Consider the following 19,180-nt stretch of genomic DNA (forward strand, 5'->3'; position numbering starts at 1 on the left):
TTATTTTTTATTTTTGTCAAAATTTGATATACATTTCACCCAATAAGAAAAAGCCTAGAGCGTAAAAACTCTAGAACCTAATCAAGAGACTAAATCTCTATAAAGCAAGAGCAGAATGTTCTAAAATTACAATATCAAAGATACTCTTAGGGATTTCTTTGATATTGTACGCTATCCATGATTTGTTTTACCGTTGCCTTAGCTAGGCCATGGGCCGCATAATTTGCTGCTCTTCGGGTATGCCTAATTTGTCAAAAACGCCGAGTTGAAAGGACAACTTGTATATCAGTCACCAGTTGCCTGTTTCTGCATCAGTTTAGGCCATTTGCCTTTATAGCGTTAACCACCTGTAAAGAATCCCCTTTTAAAATAATGTTCTGAAGTCCCAGATCGCAATTGAATTCCACTACCCCCAATGCTGCTTAGGCTTATGCTATCACAGGCTCATACCTTACACATATGATCTGGCCTTTGGCTGCTATTGGTAAGATGATCTTTATTTGGTAACTGCTGAAATCTACTGAGCTGAAATTAATACTTGAGACATAGTAAAATACTACTCAACAAAGGACTCTAGATACAGACAGAGATATGGTCTTCAATGGACTTCTAAGCACATGAGGATTGTAACATATGCTGCATAAATTTTCTATGTTTCACAAACCATAATGCTTATCCAAGGTGTCAAACTATCCATGTTTGTTTGTATTTTTGTTTTTCATTCTCAAGACAAACATATTAATAAACAACTCAAAATACAAAATAACGATGCAACTCAATCTTCAAGAACAATGCAACGCCTCTATCAATAGTTTTAGTAAGAGAAGCTCTCACCTTTTCTCAGAAAATTGTCGCATGTCTCCGAGTGAGTGATCTCTGCCTCCTTTGTGAGTGCTGGGTTTCCATCCTCCTCCCCTTCCCAATCCTTTTTCCTAGTTTTCCTTTCTATTTTGCAGCATTTCCCTTCTTTTTCTTTGGCTTTTCTTCTTTGTTTGTTGTGTGAAAGCCGGTTCTTCAACTTCTCCGTCTTCACTGCTCTTTGTTTCTTGGCTCCTCTCGGCCCTCTTTGACCCTTGTCCACCTCCCACAAGTGGTGAAGGTTACGCACCTCCCTTGAATGCGAGATTTGGGTCTCTTCAACTTAGATATACCATCCACCCCCCACCCCCGGCCTCCTCTCTGCACCACCATCTCCTCCTTCTCCCTTTTGGGGTCACGCGCCACCCCCTTCTTCATCGGAGCAATATATTGTCATTTTATTATGTTTTTATGTGGGTTACTATCTTCCATACTCTTTTTACTTTTTTCTTTTTTGGAGACAACATAAACCGTTATGTTCGTTTGGGCACCTTTCTGTGGGACATGGCTATGGAAATCCTCGTCTTCGGGTCCAAATTCAGCTTTTACAATGCTTCCCTTCCTGCTGCAGTCTCCAACTTCTTTGGTTGCCGTTGCAGATAACCTCTCCAGCAAGTTTCTTTGTATTCTGCATCAGAAACCGTCTTGTGCAACCCCTTACTTGGTTTTCAACCTAAGAAACAATGGATCATGCCATTTTTTGTCCATTTCCAGTTAATTGTTTGGGCCTTGTTGTTAGGGAGCCCACCCCTAGTGTTTTGTTTCTTGTAACCCCTTTTTCATATTGAATTAAAAAAAAAAAAAAAAAAAAAAAAATCATTTTTATGTCACATCAAAATAATTTTTTCAAACTAAAAACCGAAAACGCTCTAAAACACATTAACAAACATAATTGGTGCACGGATTCTTATTTTGTCATTCATAACAACCTTCATTTTCATTATAATATGTACAAAACAAGGTAATAAAAACATAAGAAAGACCTAATATAAAGTGAGCTAGAAGGGACTTTCTTAGAATTGTCTCACTCCAACGGATTGATTGGTTTGCTCAGACTCCATGGCCATGAAACTCTGCATGATTTTATTTTCCATGATCAAGATTCAAGAGGCACCTTGAAAGTTGAAAAGATTAGACAGGTTTGGCTTCCGACCCGTTCTACAAGCACCCTTGGTTGGCCTTGGTGTTGTGCTAGCTGAGCTTGCTGCAGCCATCCTCATTCTCTCAATCAATGCCTCCGTATTCACTTGCTCCGACAAGATCTCCGACAGCTGCTTCGTGTCAATCACCAGCTTCACTCTCCAGACTCCATCTCCGACCGATGGCAGAACCTCAAGATCAGAATCATTTGCCAGATTCTCAACAACATCCGATGCTGCACTCAATGACTTCTTAGCTGGCTCTGTCACAGCCAACACATGATCCTTAACAAGTGGAAGTAGATAGTACAACCGGCCACTGATTAGGCACTCGAGGTCCAGCAACGGAGACGACGCGTGACCACCCCGGAAAATGCCGTACCCGGGGTGGTCGTTAAGGATGTCCCGAGCCGTTATCGGACTTTTGAACTCCAAAACCGTCCCGGAATCCGTCAGAACCCGGATAGATTTGTAACAGTCCCCAGTGACCCCTTTCAGAGTGCAATTCCCCATTGCCAAAAAATTCCTACACACACTTTCATCACAACACCAAGTTTGATATATATATATATATATATATATATATATATATATATTTAAGTTGTGGAATCTAAGCAAACATTAGTGGAGTGTCAATGGGGATCATGTGTCAGAACAGACATTTTAGGCCAGTCATTTTTCAAAAACCTGGAACAGCGCCATGTGAAAAATTGGACCGTTAGGACAATTATTTTAAGCAGAATTTGAATGATCCAAGGTAAAGGAACAGAACAAGAGGTAGACTAGACTGTAGATTAAATAATTGCAAGGAAACGACATCTGAGAAGCAGACCATATTCAAATTTGCTAGTCCAACTTGTCTAAATGTTTGATTCCATCTTATTCCAATAGATATCTGTGACTTTTCACTTTTATTTTTACCCATATGGTTCAATGTATCAACATATAGAAGATATATATACCTTTAAATGGATCCCAATTCCCGGAAAAAATTCCGCTCGATTGCATCAATCCGAAGTACTAAATGTGAGAGAGCTTATGGTGGCCTACTTGTCCTAATAAGTGAATGGACTGTCTGAAACTTGATTGAATAAATAACTGTCAAATTTGCTGATCAGGATAGTAAAATTGCTAAGGTTTTCTGTCCGCTTTAATATGCATTAACATATTTTAGTTAATATAATGACAACCTTGTCATTATCAGCAGGAAAAATGAACGAAAATCATGGTGCACAGTGCAGTGTGCACACACCTCCACAGTCAAAGGTTCTTAATTCTTATCATCTACACTCACGGGGCTTAAAGCAACATAATATTAATATATGGTCACTTTCGGTTAATTGCCATTGCTGTTTGAACAGTAGTGCTTAGCAATATAATCAATAACTTATCTAATATATATATATATTTGAGTGCTGTTATGGGTATTGCAACTTTTACGATAGGTGCGTTAAAAATTAATGTGACAGTTACTACATCAGATGCTAAATAATTAAATTTAATTATGGCTAACGTGATAAATGTCATATGAATTATCACATTAGTGTGTAAGGAGGTTGTAGTAAGAACTAAACTAGTCTAAGCATTTCTATAATATAGATAAGACTTCGAAGAAGTGGGGCTAAGCTGAATCCGGTATGCTCCCTAAACTATACTTAGAAAAGCAGTCAATTTTAGTTTTAAATTAGCTTTAGCACATTCTTTCTCATAAAATCTCTTACACACCTTTGATGTTAACTTGATTCACTTAATACCGGATAAAAATGAGAAAATCTAGTAATAATATTTTGGGTAAAATTTTCCTCCAAATTGGATAGGTAAAAAATTTTCTATCATTTCGTTAACTTTCATTAATCCTATTAAAAATGCATAAAAAAAAACATATGTTCTTAGGACATGTGTCAATTTAAAGATCGAGTTGGAAGAATTTCTTCCAATCCAATTTGAATGAAAACTTTGTTATTTTCTTTTGAAATTTAACTTCATAAAATGACGATTCTAAGTACGACACCTTTCTTGTTTACAGAGAAATATTGTTGTATATTGCTGTTAGATCCCAAATGATCCGGCATTTGCACATTGGACCAAGCCTTATTCCAGAACCTGTAAAAGAGGAAGAAGGGTCATTAATAGGCCGCCGGTCCTTTGATCGTAGACACTCTAACGCTCAAATCAATGGTCCTAAATTAAGGGGGGGAAAAATGGGGAAAGTAATGGTGAGGGAGCTCCTCCTCAGGGAATGAGCCCCTCTTGAGGGTGCAAATTGAATGAAATAAGGTTTAGATTAGTTACCTGGGGAATGAAAGGGGGAGGAGACATTATAGACCCTCTTGGGCTCCTTCTGGGCCTTCATTCGGACTCGAATTAGGCCCAATAGCTTATCTTGTACCTTAGTAACAATGGGTATAGTATTTGATTGGGTCCCGTGAAAATTCTTGACTCAACAATTACACCTTCATTTTATTGGATTGATATGACAGTGCCTATTATTTTTGTTTATAAAATAAAGATAGTAGTATATATCATTACTCTTATTTATATCATTGTTATGATATCGACCGACATATATTCCTAAGAAATATTTGTGAGAATAAGGCTGTTTAGTGTTCAATTCTTGCTATCAATTAACCAAAAGAATTTGTTTGTAAATTTATTTTATTTTTGTAAAGAAAGGTCAACATCGAATATTAGTTCATAATAATAAAAAAAAATAATGGGCCCAAATTTTGTTGGAATATACGAATAATATGTGTTGTACCCAATAGCATCCTGAACCAAGCAACCTGCCTAATTTTGAGCACAAGTTTAAACATATATGGTCACAAATCATCCTCTTGTCCAAATCCCCCATCTGCACTAATAATTCCCAACGGTTTATGCATTTTGAATTTTTATTTAATTAAAATAGGTAATTAAACTTCTAAAAAATATTTACGTTCTTTTCTTTAAATCAAATGCATTTTACATTTCATCTGAATTCATTTACAGTGCTTATCCAAATGTGTAGGGATGCACGGTAGCTTTATGGATAAGTTTTTAATTATTTTCTATTTCTCCCCTTATCTTTCTTTATTCATTTATCTCTTCCGTATTATAAATAAATGAATTAATAAGATTATTTTAGAGATTTAGAGATTTGAACATAATAATATTATTATTGTTTCTATTTGGGAAGAATATTATAGAAGTCTTTGAGGTTTAATCTTTTATTAAATCATTCTCTAAGGCATAAAATTAATCAAATAAATTTTTAAGGTATGCTCCGTTATTAAATCACTCGCTCTGTATACTTGCTATTAGAGTTTTTAATACAAATTATGACACATAAGCCTAAGACCATGTAAGACCAAATAAAATAGCTCCATGTGTACAGAAGTGTCATCTCAACTTGATACTTGGCAAAAAAATTAAAACAAAAAGAACTAAACAAAAAAAAAAAAGATAAAAAAGAGTGAGAGGTATATGGGTGGACGGCTACACAATGACACACACTATCGCATATGAAGGCATAGGTGAATTGCCCCACCCTCGCCTTCACTACGGAGGGGGTGGTGGGGCGACCACATCCCCTTCTTTGTTGGTTGGTGGGAGACTCAACCTCTCGAGTGAAGGTGGGTGAGTCACAATCCACTTTTTAATTATTTTATTAGTTCTGACGTGATCTTACAACCATGTATCACAATTTTTTATCAATAAATGCAGGAAGGGAGCCATTTGATAACAGACCAAAAAAAGGGCCAAGATCTAGCACTTCCATTTAACCTCAAATTGGAAGGTTTCTTCCTTGATTCTAATTCTCTTGCTATGCCCAGCTCCTTCGACAGCTTGTCTATCTCTAAAATCCGCGGGACCGTAAATCCTCCCTTATAATTTGGCTTCTTCTTGTTTCTCTTTATTCCCATGTAGTAAAAACAAATAAACAATTCAGAACAAATATGGTGTTAATTACATTGTTCGAAATACCTCAAAATCTCCCCATATATGCATTAAACAAGAACATTTTTTTTTTTTTTGGCGAGGGTCCAAATTTACATAAATAAATCATTGATTACAGGGCAGAGTCATGATTTGGAATTTGGGAAGGTCAAATTAAAAAAAATACAAAATTGTGGGGCAAAACTAAAAACAATTAGAAGTAAAATTTTAATTTTTTTGGGGGGGCCTTTGTAGCTCTGCCCTTGTTTGATTACAAGAATAAAACCACTCTTTACACTAATTTGGGAAATGCTGGATGGGGGACACTCATCCGTCCCCCATCACCCATATATAATAAAAAAATAAATTTTTATTAAAAAAGTTGGCTTTGATGGGACATCAAAGCCAACTTTTTAATAAAAAATTATTTTTTTATAATAAAATGCTCACAGGGGACGGATGAGCGTCCCTTGTGTAGCAAGTCTCCACTAATTTTATATTTGTTGATGTGATGTGTTTTAAGTAACTTTTTATATTAGCCACTTTAAAAAAAAAAATTAATTATTTATGTCAATATATATAAAATAGGTGTGAAGCGTAACACTTTCGTCAAACAAAGAAGATTAAACGTGAGTGTTTTACATATCTCCGTACAACTAAATTTTAAATCTACTATTAATATTGAGTTCTATAAATTTAATTATAGACTTGAAAATGAGAAGTATAGAAAGTATATATATATTATAATATATACATATATGTCCAAAATTCAGTTTGTTACCACGTGGCAGCTATCTACAGGCACTTCAGTCGCGCTCGTAGTTTCTCGAAGAGGTACACATCTGGGTGTTTCATACACCACACACCATCGTAAGGCTCACAACAAAAGTCCAAAAATTTCTATCCACCATCAAAACCACACAAAATTTCCCTCCAACATCCTAAATCCGAACGCCACACCCCTCACACCTCTCACACTGTCTTTCTGTTCTTTAAACAAGCCTATCCGTCTTATCGACCACCCAAAATCCCACGACACTAATCTAACGGCCGAGACTGGGGTGCAGCTCCTCTACACGAATCAAGGCTACCGTCGATGACGCTTACCGCCCAGCCCCCGCGAGCTTCGCGGTCTTCAACATCAACGCCATCGAGGAGCCGTGGATGCTGGTGGACCATGCGCCGCAGGAGCACCAGGAGAAGCCCTCGCACGTGCCGACCCCGATCCTCGAGAAGCTCAGTACGTTCGAGGCCGACGCCCCCCATACATGGGACGAAGTCAGCAAAGCCCTCCAGTTAGACGACCTCAAGAAGCCCCAGCCCCTCGTCGCGTCAGCTAAACCCGAAACTGAACCGCTGCGCACCCCAGCGCACGATAGCACACCCCCCACCAAAAACACGCCACGTAAGAGCCGCTCCTTCCACACCGTCGACGAGCTCGACGCCAAGGTTTCCTCCAAGAAGCCCACGGCTATCGCCACGCCGGCAAAATCCGAGACGAAACCACTTAGCTCGAATCCGGAGAACAACGCGCCGCGTAAGAGCCTCTCGTTCCACGCGCCCGAGTTGAATCGGACCGAGTCGAATCGGGCCGTATCGGAGGATTTTAAGCCGACGCCTCTGAGAGAGAACATATTTATCGTGAAGGACAGGTTGGAGAGGCAAAAGGGAGAGCCAAAGAAGGACCCGCTGAGCGAGTTTCCGGCGAGGTGTCCGCCGGACGGTGGCGCCGACAAGGTGGTTCTCTACACGACGTCGTTGAGGGGGGTGCGGCGCACGTACGAGGACTGCTCGCGCGCGCGGGCAGTGATGGAGGGGCACGGCGTGGTTTACGAGGAGCGCGACGTGTCGTTGCACGGCGAGTATCTAAACGAGCTGAGAGAGTTGCTAAACGACGAGTCGTTGACCCTGCCGAGGGTGTTCGTGAAGGGGAGGTACATAGGGGGAGTGGAGCAGTTAGTGGAGCTGAACGAGTTGGGCCGGCTGGGTCGGATCCTGGGCCTCGCACGTGTGGAGAGAGGGGTCGTGAGGCAAGCGTGCGAGGGGTGTGGGGGAAAGAGGTTTGTGCCGTGTTTGGAGTGTGGTGGGAGTTGTAAGCTCGTGAAGAGTGGGTTGGAAAAGGAAAGGTGTGGGCAGTGCAATGAGAATGGGTTGGTGTACTGCCCGGCTTGTAAATAGACAAACAAAGGATTGAAGCTCGGGTTTTAATTCAGTTTATTAAATTGATATCGAACGTTAAAATATATGATTTTTATATGCATTTTTAGGAATGCATATGCAAATCGTATGTTCTAATAACATATCTGAAACTTAATTGTGGATATAGTTTTGGTTAATGGAAAATATCAAAATTAGTTTTTCTCTTTATCAAAGAGTTCCTATATTTTCAATTTCATCATATATATATATATATATATGAATTTACTCTACATGCATATTCCGTCAATTTTGTTAGAAGCTTGATAAAATATGGGTAGAAGAATCCGCGCGTGTGATAAATTGTTCATCCACAAGGATGTTTTTTCTTTGGTTAAGTTGTCACGCCCCGATCCCAAAACGGCACACTAAAGCATATATTTCTTTTATAATACTGTTACAAGTATTTATCCTTAATAATTTTTACATGTTAACCAGGCATCTATATTCTTTAATGTGCTCTCTGAGCCATAAAATAGTTATCCAAAGACGCAATACTCCAATTTTTTAACAAGTCAATACATTATTTCACCGTAATTACATCAATTGCTTCGTAATATTTATGGAACAGATAAGGGATGTTGCAAAAGTAGAACAGAATTCGAGTGCAATGAGTTGTCCCCTAATACAAATAATTAATGTGAGAGAAAAAGTGAGCGAACAAGAGGCTCCGTTCGAATTGTCCCGACATGTGCATGAGCAAGTAGGGGCCAGCCACGTACTCTCTCACATAAAATATTAGTATTATAATACGGACAACTCGTTGGACCCGATCCAAATCCCTAAAAAAACAGGAAATTCAGAAAGTGACATAGATCCAAAATCGAATGGCTCAGGCCACAGCTGATCATGTTTATCATGATTCCTTGGACAGTAATGCGTAGAGACCATATATGCAGTCAACCACTTGACAACAATTGGATGTTGTTTAATCTCTCATCGTGTTGGATTTTGACAAGAAATATGACAGCTGGTATATAAGGATAAAATGTAATCCAAAAATGAATAATTTCATATAAAATATTATTGTGACCGAAAGTTATTGTGAGATGATGTTAACAAAAAAATAATTAGTGTAACCTAATATTAATTATATTTCATGGGCATAGGCCTTGCTTAGGGGAAAGGAAACAAAATTATAATTATTATTGGACTATAATATATTTCATTATAATAACATATTGTTTTTAAAAGAACTCCAATTTTATGCTAGTAATTTAATTTTAGTAAAAATAAATCCATTGCTAAATGTAATGGAGAGGATCCGTTTCCATCACAAACGGAACTGAGGAGGGCCGGTGGGGCCCGGAATAGGATCCTCTCCTTTCGATAAGAAATGGATACTAGTAATTTTATAATCAAAATTTAAAGTTGATGAATCTAATGGTCTACATGATTTAATGTTATTTAAATTTTTAAAAGACATGCAAATATTAACTTCATATATACCGTTAGATGCCATTAACTTTAAATCACTATCTTTCATTTGAAATAGATAATATCCATTTTATTAAAAAAAGTTTTTTAATCTTTAAATTTGTTAGAAAAAAAAAATAATTTAGATTTTTTTTTTGTTTGTTATTTTAGTCTTTGATTTGTTTTGTTTTGGGTATATATATTATACACGGTCCGACTAAGGGTGATAATTCTTGTTCGCGTGTCGGTTTTGGGTCGTGTCGAAATATAAGTATAAAACTATATAAATCAACCTTAACTCGACCCATTTAATTAAATATGTTAAATTCATTTTTAAAATTAAATTTCTAGTTTGGTTCTGGTTGCATGATTGCATTCATTGAGACCTAATAAAGTTTATTTTCATAATTCGTATAGGCTTTGGTTTTCTACTTCAATTAGACTTCTAAAATAATATTAACGTTGTTTTTCTAAAACATCTTTAAAATCTCGTACTTAATTGTTTCTTTGGGGAGAGAGGTTTTTGGCGCCTAATTATTTCTCAACAATGGCTTCCATGGAGACGGCAACAGAAACTGTCCCTGATAAGTATGCTCGTCAATCTTCTTCTTCTTAGGCTCTTAATATTTTGCCACTTTATTACTATTTTGTATATTCTTCTGCATGTGTATTCATAAGAAAAAAGTTTTTGTCTACTAAATTCCGAAGGATTTTGATCTTGGATGAAGATCGGGTGCAACAAGCTGCCTGTATTGCATGAGCGGACACCCGAGCAAGTGATCGAGAAACCCATATGTTATTTTATTCGTAAATGATCTTACTTCCTACCACTTTCTTGTATAGGGAAAGATTAGAAGAAAAGAGGTTGTTGAAAATGGTTGCCGGAGCATACTACATACCGAAGGGAACAAGTGGGTTGAAAGGTCAGGGCGATGATGCTCTCTTCATATGTGAAGAGAAACAAACAATTGGTGTTGCAGATGGCGTGGGTGGTTGGGCCGCCATGGGTGTCGACCCGGGAGAATATGCCAGACAACTCATGGCTAACTGTTTGGAGGCAATATTAATGGAACCAGAGGGGGAGGTTGATCTCAGAAGAGTTCTGAATCAAGCTTTCTCAAACACCAAGGTTAAAGGAGCATCAACAGCCTGCATAATGAAACTGATAGACCATGTATGTTCCTTTTTCTTCTTCTTTAAGTACACTGCAGTATCTCTAATCTAGTCGGTCTATTCAATTGGCATATGTTCTTAGAACACATAATTTTAACATGCATACGAGAATCACGTGCTCTTTTAATTCTATTAAAAATATATGCTCTAACAATCCAGTTCAATTTGAAAGAAAACTTTGTTCCTTATACATATTTTTCATTTTTTCTTTCAGCTTTTCTTTTTGTAAATTAATTTTGTAGAGATTATGTTGTCTCGTTTTATTTTGGCAGTGCTTGCATGTTCTTAACGTGGGAGACAGTGGATTGATGTTGATTGGAAAAGAAGTTACACACAGACCCCAAATTCAACAACATTATTTTAATTGTCCATTTCAATTGGGACAAGAAGCAGACACCCCTAGTTCGGCAGAGGTACAGTTTATAGTATTCTAACTTGAGAACGAGAAATGATGAATGTACATCTCCATACGATTAAATTTTAAATTTATCATTGAATTGAATTTGTGGCTCCACAGATTTAATGGTAACTTTCAAAAATTGGAGGATAGAAAAAGGACAAAAGGAGGACATATAATACATCTCTTTTAAAAAACACAGTTAAATGTGTGATAAAATCACAGTTAAATGTGTGATAAAATCACAATTTGACATTTAAAATCGTGCATTTTTTAAAAGGGGTGAAACACACTCATTTGCTTGCGATTTGAAAACGCAAATTTTTATACGTTTTTCAAATAACCCAACTCAAGCATGCACAGCAATATGTAGCCAAAAAATTAAAAAGAAGCAAGAATAGCAATGTGAATGCATGTATTCTACATTATTGTACCAATAGGAGAAGATAAAACTGCTAGTATTATTGTATTATCATTGATATGATAAGAAAAACAATAACAAACTATAAGCACAGTAAACATGATGAAGCATCCAAAATTTCATATCTTTACCATCAAGGACAAGAAGAATAATAGATGAGTTTATGATGGCATCAGCATGCTTAATCTTTTGATTTTTCATTGATGGGGTTATTGTTTTTACACATGCAGATATCTACGTGTGATGTAGAATCAGGAGACATGCTTGTAGTCGGCACAGACGGGCTGTTTGATAACATGTTTGAGGGGGACATTAGAGACATTGCAAGAATGGGGGCTGAGGCAGGTTTAGATCCAGAGCAGGTGGCTTGGGCAGTAGCTGAGCATGCTCATCACAATTCATTGAACAGGAAAGCTTATACACCATTTATGCAAGCTGCTTTGGATTCTGGAAGAGTGTTTTCTGGAGGCAAAGCTGATGATATAACTGTCATAGTTGCTTACATTGTTGATGCTTAGGTTCTTGCATACATTTCTTCATAAAAGCATTGACAGTCTTGTAATTAAAGCAGATTTTATAACTTATATATGGTAATTATCTTTAACTCTGCCTGAGTGCCTGCCAATGAGTAAGAGTTTCACCATTTCACACCAAGGATTCTTTCCATACAGATTGAAATTACTCTACTAACATCAACAAAGCATAAGTTTCAATCTTTGAACCCAGCAAACAAAATAAACAGTAAAAGATAAGGAGCAAGGGAAGCTAACAAAGACTGTCATTTCATTAGCGCTTTAATACATACCACGTAATTCAGCTGGTCCACACTGGTCATGAAAGAGTTGAGGCACTCTGGCACTAATTTGAAACAGCAGTTAAAGCTCTAAACAAAATGAACTGCCATCAGGAAACCGATAAGTCAAATCATTTTATTACAACCACTAAGGGGATGCAAGAGATGTCATCTATCTCCGGATGATATTATCACATGATCCGTGACTCCATCTTCGTAATGGCTTTCTCTATAGCAGGTATGTTCTTCTTGAAGGCTGACCATTGCTCCTCGGTCAGGCTTATTCCTGAGAGTACAAGAGAAGTAGAAATTTTGTACAACCTTAAACTATCAAAAACTTCAAATTTTAAAGATGAAAGGAAAAGCGCAGGAAATGCTTGATTAGTTGATTTTGAATTGACATAATGCATCACTACAGGGAAACAATCAAAGATGATATGGAAAAACACACAAAAACAACATCATATTTCGTTTTTTCAAGGTATCACCATTAGACAACAGATGAACAATTACCATTTGGTCAAATTTTATCATTTCTACCTTCATAATCACGGCCACCAACATTGCTACACCCATAGACAACAAAAGTCCTAACTTCTAAATCAAGGCAGCCAACATCAAACATCAACATGTTCTCCCTTCCCTCCAACGCTTTCAATCACTCCAAAATAAGGATTAGATAATGACTAAGGCATTAATACAATTATAAAATACAAAACTTTAGTCTGTAAGGAACATCTCTAATAACTCATATAAGTATAACCAAGCTCAAAACACTAATTATCCTGACACCCCCATTGCCCACCGCAATCACCTAATTCTTCTCCAGTGATTCAACAAACCGCAATTCTTAGTGTCGAAGAACAACCCAACATTTTTATTTTATTTTTATTTTTATGACAAGGAACCCCTCCAAGACAGGGCCACTTCAAATACCTACCTCTGTTAAGTAAACCACATACCCGTGTAAAGCTCCCCCTCCATACGGATTGGGTAATACTCCGGCTGCACCGGTGGACTAGCCCCAAGGAATTGTTTACACCCAAGGGAATTCAAACCTTAGACCTCATGGGACCATCACCAAAGCCTTTACCACTTGAGCCAACCCCTTGGGGTTCAACCCCACATTTTTCTTATATTAAACTACTTGTTTTGCATATAGGGGATCAGAAACACCTGCATAATGATTCATGAAAGTATAAGCAAAGCTCATATTGACCCTGCCACCCCATTGTCCACCACAACCACCTCATTCTTCTTCAATGATTCATCGACCCATAATTCTAAACGCGCTGGCGTAAAACCCACATAAAATTACAGATAAAAGGCTCAAGAAAATACAAAGAAAGCAGTATAAACATGAAAAAATAATAAGAGCGACAAAAATACCAAGTCTATATGAAGTAAAAGAAAACTACCTTTAGAAGTAGGAAGCTCTTTCCCATCTTTCTTATAGTACTCCCTTATCGACAACAGAGTTTTCCCCCTGAACTCTTGAATCGTCACTCGTCTCTTCTCTGACAGCTGAATCAAAACCCACAAACAATAAATAACAAAACGTAACCCTCTTCACTTCGCGTGAGTTCAATTTTAATTCAACTAACTAACGTAACAAAACTTTTAAAAATCTCACCCTGCAAATGATGAGGTCGCCATCATCGTCGTACTCCTTACGAGGGTCTCCTCGTTCTTCCTCTTCTTCTTCTCGCTCTTCCTCTTCTTGTTGCTGTTGTTCGAGGAAGGACTGAACGACCTGCTTGACAAAGGCCTTGTAAGGCGGGTCGGAGAGATCGAGCTGGAGCTCCGCCGCGGCCTGCTTCCGGATCTTGTGCTCCGTCGTCTGCTCCATGTCAGACTCTTGTAGAATCCTCAGCACTGTCTTCTCGATTCTCTCTTGGATTTCCGGTTCCATGTCGATTGAGTTGTTTTTCTGACAGTGTGCGAATTTGGCGGAGAAAGAGACTTTTTGATCAATTTGGGAAATTCTGGAAGCTGAATAAAGTCTGACGTATACACCTTTAATACCAATGAAAAAGATTGTCGAGATTATATATATATATATATATATATATATATATATATATATATATATATTAATTTGAGATATAAAAGATAAAAAAATAAAATAAAATAAAATAAAATAAATTATTTTTGTATTTTTAAGAATATTTTTATGTTTTGAGTTGTTTGTTAATAAACAAAGCCAATCATATTTTGAAATTGCTACACGATATATTTTGTTATTGATAATCTTAAATTTTCAAACAATTATTCCAATACTTAGAAATCCGATTCGACAAATGAACGAATACGCAAGCATACATTCCATGTTTGTTTGAGTTGTAAATTTATAACAGTATAATAAAGCTCTTCATGGTAATGATGTAATTTTTTCATGCTTTGAGTTTTTCGTCGTGACAGGTGTTGGTATTGATCATCCATATTGGGAACGACAATATTGTTCGACGAAATGGGTGTGAGAATCTCGAATCCGATTCCTGTCATTATGCTAATTTCTACTGAACTGATTTGCTTGGAATATAGCTCATTGATTGAAATGTCCACCATTCAAAAACCATTTACAGAATATTAGATGAACTGTAGGTTTTGTAGCACAGACCCACCGAATCTCATTCAAATACTAGATATGTTGGGATGTAATAAAAAAGAGATTAATCATTTATCTTCTCATTCTTTCATTCATTCTTCCTTTACCCCTCCAACGGCAATGAGTAGAGATCAAGACCATGACCTATAGCTGCACATATTTCTCCCTCCCACATGTTAAGTGGCTTGACTTGTCTTTATCATTCTTTGTCATACAATGCTACCTCTCAAATTTCCTTGGACCTTTGCCTTGTCGTGCTGCAAGAGTTGAGTAACATGGGATTTAATATGAGTAGAATAGTCAGTTATTAATACCTTAAAAGGCCAAAACTGTGGCATAAAATGCAGGCAATTGACTGGAAATTAACAGCACAAATAAGAATTGAGTAATGCTACTTTTCACACTCAATGTCATACTGACTGATGTTGTGTGTTTTAAGTGACTGACATGAAAAGCCATTTAAAACACATAACGTCAGTTGGGTGTGAAGAGTAACATTACCCATAAAAATTGACAAAAGAAATGACTATTACATGTGCTTATCCTTCAAAGATTCATTTTACTAGCAAGGAACACTCCTCCATGTGACAAAGACAAACAAATACTTCCTAAATTCACTAAAGCAGGATTTCTGACAGGATGTGAATGAAAGAGAAGTGCGCAAAAACAGAAACAAGAACAAAAAACAATTTGGTTGATAGGATTGATAATGACTATGATAAGTTGATCCACCCACTAAAGATCTACAAATTACCTATACAGTCTCAACCAATCAAAACAGATCGAAAATGTCTAGGACTGAGACTGGTATACATGTAGAAAATCACATCGTAATCTTTCTCATTACTAATTTGATATGCATTGAGCAGTCAGCTCAAGATCAAAATACATAGTGTTATAACAAATGCCTGCTATAAGCTGTGAAGGAATACATACACAGATTTTTTCTTTAAGTGTGAAATTATGCATGAACCTTATCTGTTTGTGTGGACTGCCAAAAATGTAATGAATGACAAACCATTAGGATTGGCAATGCAAGTGAATTGGTTTTGATCTGAAGTTTTTTGTATGATGGATTCATTCCTTGTGGTTGGTATTCTTCTGTTTTAAGGGGAAGAAAGCGGAATATATTGAGCATTGTATTATCAACCAGCAAGGTCATCCAAAAACGAAAATCAACCTTCTATGCTAGCACATTCAAATAATTTTCATGCAGTTATATTTACTATAGTAATTTTCTAATACAATATGGCAGGGATGCACAATTACTTGAGTAAAACTAGGAAACTAATTCATACAAGAGTTGGAACTAGATAAAACAAGGAGAGAGAGAGATATACCTGCCACCAGAGGCAACCTCATCCATGCTTTGCCCGCGTCGCCTATACCTACCACCAGATGCTAAAAATGCAGGGCAAGGCCTGTAAGCCTTTATTGGCCACCAGCCAAAGCCTGGAACTGTTGCAATACCACCTTGAATCCTACCTTCACCATTGCATCCCCTCTCCATTTCCTCTCTCCCACAGGCCTGACAACCCCTGTAAGAAACTTTCTTTGTTTACAGAACTGAAATTGAACATTGTTTTCATTCATATCACCAACCATCAAATATGAAGGTAAGGGAGTTAAAAAAAAAAATAGAAAAAATGAAAATTGTGCATGAGTACTCTTTAAATAAGATAAATATAAATAGTACTTTCACAAGTTAAGGGATCTTACAATCTCGCCCTAAAGAAACCTCATTAGCCTTGCAAAGGTCAAGTCAAAAGGGTTTCTGTCTATCGAAATTTAATGTTTACAATACACATTGTGGCTAGCATACGAAAATAATTATGTTACCCAAAGTACTCTTAAAACAAAAAACATGCATAGCAGAACAAAAATGAAGACTAAGCGACCACTAATAGGTCTTTTATGCCAGACAAACTCTATAGACTCAATGGAGTATCCTCTGTGAGGATTACTTTCCAGAGCATCATTAGTAACCTGAAACTAGAGTTCTTCCGTTCATACTCAAACCTGGAACTTGCAATGTAAAATCCATGTTGATCATACTATTGCACAATCAAGCATATCCCAAACCTATCAATTAATATTATCACATATATCTAACGCCAAGTGACACCAAACTTTCTTACTGATCTCACTCTCAGAACCTTCATTCCCAACACATAAGTCGCTAAAGGTTTGATATATAAGAGGCCGTGAAATGTAACACCGTCATCATCAACCAGAAAAGAAGTTTGCGCAATATTTGTGATAAATCACCACTTATCCTAAAAGCTTAATCTGACATAAAATTGTGAATTTAATCATTTAACTAATATTATAACATTGCCTCTCATGTGTGGGTTCAAACTTCCACTCAATAAATGAGGCCCAACATGTGAAATATTCAATAAAAATAGATGGTGAGTCACAAAGACAAGGTTTAAATTCACGACCTTTGCTCTTATACTATATTAAATCATAACTTATCTAAAAAACTTAAGCCGATAGGAAATAATGAATATATTTATTTAATCAATATTCTTACAATTTGACCATTAAGATAAAAACTTAAGTAAACATGCTTTTAGTCAAAGTAAGAGACTCTAATTCATTGGTCACCTGCCCTCTTTAGCACCTTGAACTCAAATCTCTCCCTTTCTATTCCTAGTGCAACTGGCTCATCTGTATTTAAGCAACTCAATTGATTTTCCTTTCGATTAAACCACCAAATTGAGCAATCGTCCTATGAAAACTGAATTGCCAAAATACATTTGATAAGAATGAAGCTGTTAGAAGAGGAAAATTCAGCTGAACATATGAGCATAACTTCTGGTAAATTTCGTAACTTTTCTAATCATAATGTATGAATAAGCATTGTTGTTAAGCAATACTTGGCTTAGATACAATGAGCAACCCAATAACATTTTCAATACAAAACGTAAAAACCCCTTTCTTTTTCCCACTTTGCCTCGGTTTTCACGGCATCCAAGCAGAGGGCAACAGAAGAAAACACAAAATAATCTTTAGAACAGATATTTATTGGCAATAATTCCAAGTTCATAAATTGATCAATATTTTTATCTGGGTAGGCTGGAAATGAAGTAAAGAGAAGCGTGGTACCTCAGAGGGAGCTTGTCAGTGTCATCGGTGGCAGCTTCTGGCTGGACAGGAAGTGCATCAGGTGGAGGAGGAGGGCTTTCTTCTACAACAGAAGTTGAAGAAGAAGAAGAGTGAGGGATGACGGTGAGTTTAGATGGGTATCTAATGGGAGTTGTTGAGCCATGCAACCATGTGCTTCTGTTGAGTAAGCTCTGATGAGGTGCTGGAACTGAGAGAAGGGAGACTCCCATTCTCTCTTCTCTCTCTCTGTCTCTCTCTCAGACACACACGCAATGAACAGGAAGGATTGGATAACAGTCAGTCACTATTACCAACCTTTCCTGTTCTCTTTCAAACGAAAGGCTCTAGTTGTTTGAGCTTTCATATATTTACCACTATATTTTGTATTTGTCTTTCAGATATGCCCTTGTATTCGTAGGGGTTGCAATTAGTGTTTTGAATATCGGATTTAAGTTGTATCAAAACATGAATATAAAATTATATAGATTAACTATTTAATTAAATGAGTCAAACTCCTCAGCTCATAGTTTCGTGTTTGATTCGTGCCAAGCTCGCAAATTGTGTTAAAAATGTCACAATAAATGTCTTTTGTTGAGTTCGGGTCCTGTCGAGGCATGTGTATAGGATTATATAAGCTAATTATAACTCAATCTATTTAATTAAACAAATTAGACTCTTCAACTTAAAACTACTAATTTTGTGTCGAATTTTGGATAAAAATTGTTAATCCTAATATTGTTATATTAGTGCTTGAGCTGAGAAGAGAAAAAGGATGTGATAGAAAAGGGATATGCAAAACTGTGAGGACCATATTTGGGTATTCAATAAATTGTGGGGGTTGAAACAAGAAGGCTAACACGTACTCAAATGACAAAAACAAAGAAGAGAAAAATAGGTTCCACCGAGATTTGAACTCGGGTTACTGGATTCAGAGTCCAATGTCCTGACCACTAGACCATGGAACCTTGTTGGTTTATCTTCTCTTGCTTTTTAATTTCATCTGAATAACGTGTCGTTAAAATAAGTTAATCTCACTTCCATTAAATGTCATGCAACTTGTTGCTTGCACGAGTTGACAACGGCTCTATTTAGTGAACAATTTTATGAATCGAGAAAAACGACCATTTTTCTTCAAAATTCTTCTTATGTTATT

The 19,180-nt window shown here is 36.9% G+C and overlaps 5 protein-coding genes and 1 non-coding gene across 6 annotated transcripts; 2 read left to right on the forward strand and 4 right to left on the reverse strand.

Annotated features, from left to right (window-relative positions):
• Window positions 1-1,762: 1,762 nt before the first annotated feature.
• On the reverse strand, window positions 1,763-2,570 carry LOC133854838 (uncharacterized). Its single transcript, XM_062291107.1, has one exon. It carries the CDS (start codon window positions 2,508-2,510, stop codon window positions 1,962-1,964), a length of 549 nt encoding a protein of 182 aa, XP_062147091.1. The 5' UTR covers window positions 2,511-2,570; the 3' UTR covers window positions 1,763-1,961.
• Window positions 2,571-5,478: 2,908 nt separating this feature from the next.
• On the forward strand, window positions 5,479-8,284 carry LOC133854532 (uncharacterized protein At5g39865). Its single transcript, XM_062290767.1, has 2 exons — window positions 5,479-5,612; window positions 6,968-8,284. The coding sequence occupies exons 1-2, from the start codon at window positions 5,479-5,481 to the stop codon at window positions 8,088-8,090; spliced, it is 1,257 nt and encodes a 418-aa protein (XP_062146751.1). The 3' UTR covers window positions 8,091-8,284.
• A 1,787-nt stretch (window positions 8,285-10,071) lies between these two features.
• LOC133854533 (probable protein phosphatase 2C 55) lies at window positions 10,072-12,033 on the forward strand. The gene is made up of 3 exons (XM_062290769.1): window positions 10,072-10,112; window positions 10,368-10,698; window positions 11,746-12,033. Exons 1-3 carry the CDS (start codon window positions 10,072-10,074, stop codon window positions 12,031-12,033), a joined length of 660 nt encoding a protein of 219 aa, XP_062146753.1.
• Window positions 12,034-12,281: 248 nt separating this feature from the next.
• Window positions 12,282-14,321, reverse strand: LOC133853685 (RNA polymerase II transcriptional coactivator KELP). The gene is made up of 3 exons (XM_062289687.1): window positions 13,942-14,321; window positions 13,727-13,832; window positions 12,282-12,594 (listed from the first exon to the last, which is right to left on the reverse strand). Exons 1-3 carry the CDS (start codon window positions 14,218-14,220, stop codon window positions 12,500-12,502), a joined length of 480 nt encoding a protein of 159 aa, XP_062145671.1. The 5' UTR covers window positions 14,221-14,321; the 3' UTR covers window positions 12,282-12,499.
• Window positions 14,322-14,836: 515 nt separating this feature from the next.
• LOC133854637 (uncharacterized) lies at window positions 14,837-18,357 on the reverse strand. The gene is made up of 3 exons (XM_062290881.1): window positions 18,028-18,357; window positions 16,257-16,454; window positions 14,837-15,173 (listed from the first exon to the last, which is right to left on the reverse strand). Exons 1-3 carry the CDS (start codon window positions 18,255-18,257, stop codon window positions 15,143-15,145), a joined length of 459 nt encoding a protein of 152 aa, XP_062146865.1. The 5' UTR covers window positions 18,258-18,357; the 3' UTR covers window positions 14,837-15,142.
• A 563-nt stretch (window positions 18,358-18,920) lies between these two features.
• TRNAQ-CUG (transfer RNA glutamine (anticodon CUG)) lies at window positions 18,921-18,992 on the reverse strand. The gene has a single exon. It is a non-coding gene; the product is annotated as a tRNA-Gln (tRNA).
• Window positions 18,993-19,180: the final 188 nt, after the last annotated feature.

This window comes from Alnus glutinosa, chromosome 13, assembly GCF_958979055.1.
Source record: "Alnus glutinosa chromosome 13, dhAlnGlut1.1, whole genome shotgun sequence".
NCBI lineage: Eukaryota > Viridiplantae > Streptophyta > Magnoliopsida > Fagales > Betulaceae > Alnus > Alnus glutinosa.

Coding starts and splice junctions, on each gene's coding strand:
- LOC133854838 (XM_062291107.1), bottom strand. CDS start 2,510: ATGGGGAATTGCACTCTGAAAGGGGTCACTGGGGACTGTTACAAATCT.
- LOC133854532 (XM_062290767.1), top strand. CDS start 5,479: ATGACACACACTATCGCATATGAAGGCATAGGTGAATTGCCCCACCCT. Junction 5,613..6,967: donor AACCTCTCGAGTGAAGGTGG/GTGAGTCACAAT, acceptor CTAACGGCCGAG/ACTGGGGTGCAGCTCCTCTA.
- LOC133854533 (XM_062290769.1), top strand. CDS start 10,072: ATGGCTTCCATGGAGACGGCAACAGAAACTGTCCCTGATAA. Junction 10,113..10,367: donor ACAGAAACTGTCCCTGATAA/GTATGCTCGTCA, acceptor TTTCTTGTATAG/GGAAAGATTAGAAGAAAAGA. Junction 10,699..11,745: donor TAATGAAACTGATAGACCAT/GTATGTTCCTTT, acceptor TTACACATGCAG/ATATCTACGTGTGATGTAGA.
- LOC133853685 (XM_062289687.1), bottom strand. CDS start 14,220: ATGGAACCGGAAATCCAAGAGAGAATCGAGAAGACAGTGCTGAGGATT. Junction 13,833..13,941: donor GCGACCTCATCATTTGCAGG/GTGAGATTTTTA, acceptor GTTTTGATTCAG/CTGTCAGAGAAGAGACGAGT. Junction 12,595..13,726: donor AGAGCTTCCTACTTCTAAAG/GTAGTTTTCTTT, acceptor TTGTACTCTCAG/GAATAAGCCTGACCGAGGAG.
- LOC133854637 (XM_062290881.1), bottom strand. CDS start 18,257: ATGGGAGTCTCCCTTCTCTCAGTTCCAGCACCTCATCAGAGCTTACTC. Junction 16,455..18,027: donor ACTGACAAGCTCCCTCTGAG/GTACCACGCTTC, acceptor AGTTTCTTACAG/GGGTTGTCAGGCCTGTGGGA. Junction 15,174..16,256: donor GAGGTTGCCTCTGGTGGCAG/GTATATCTCTCT, acceptor CAACTCTTGCAG/CACGACAAGGCAAAGGTCCA.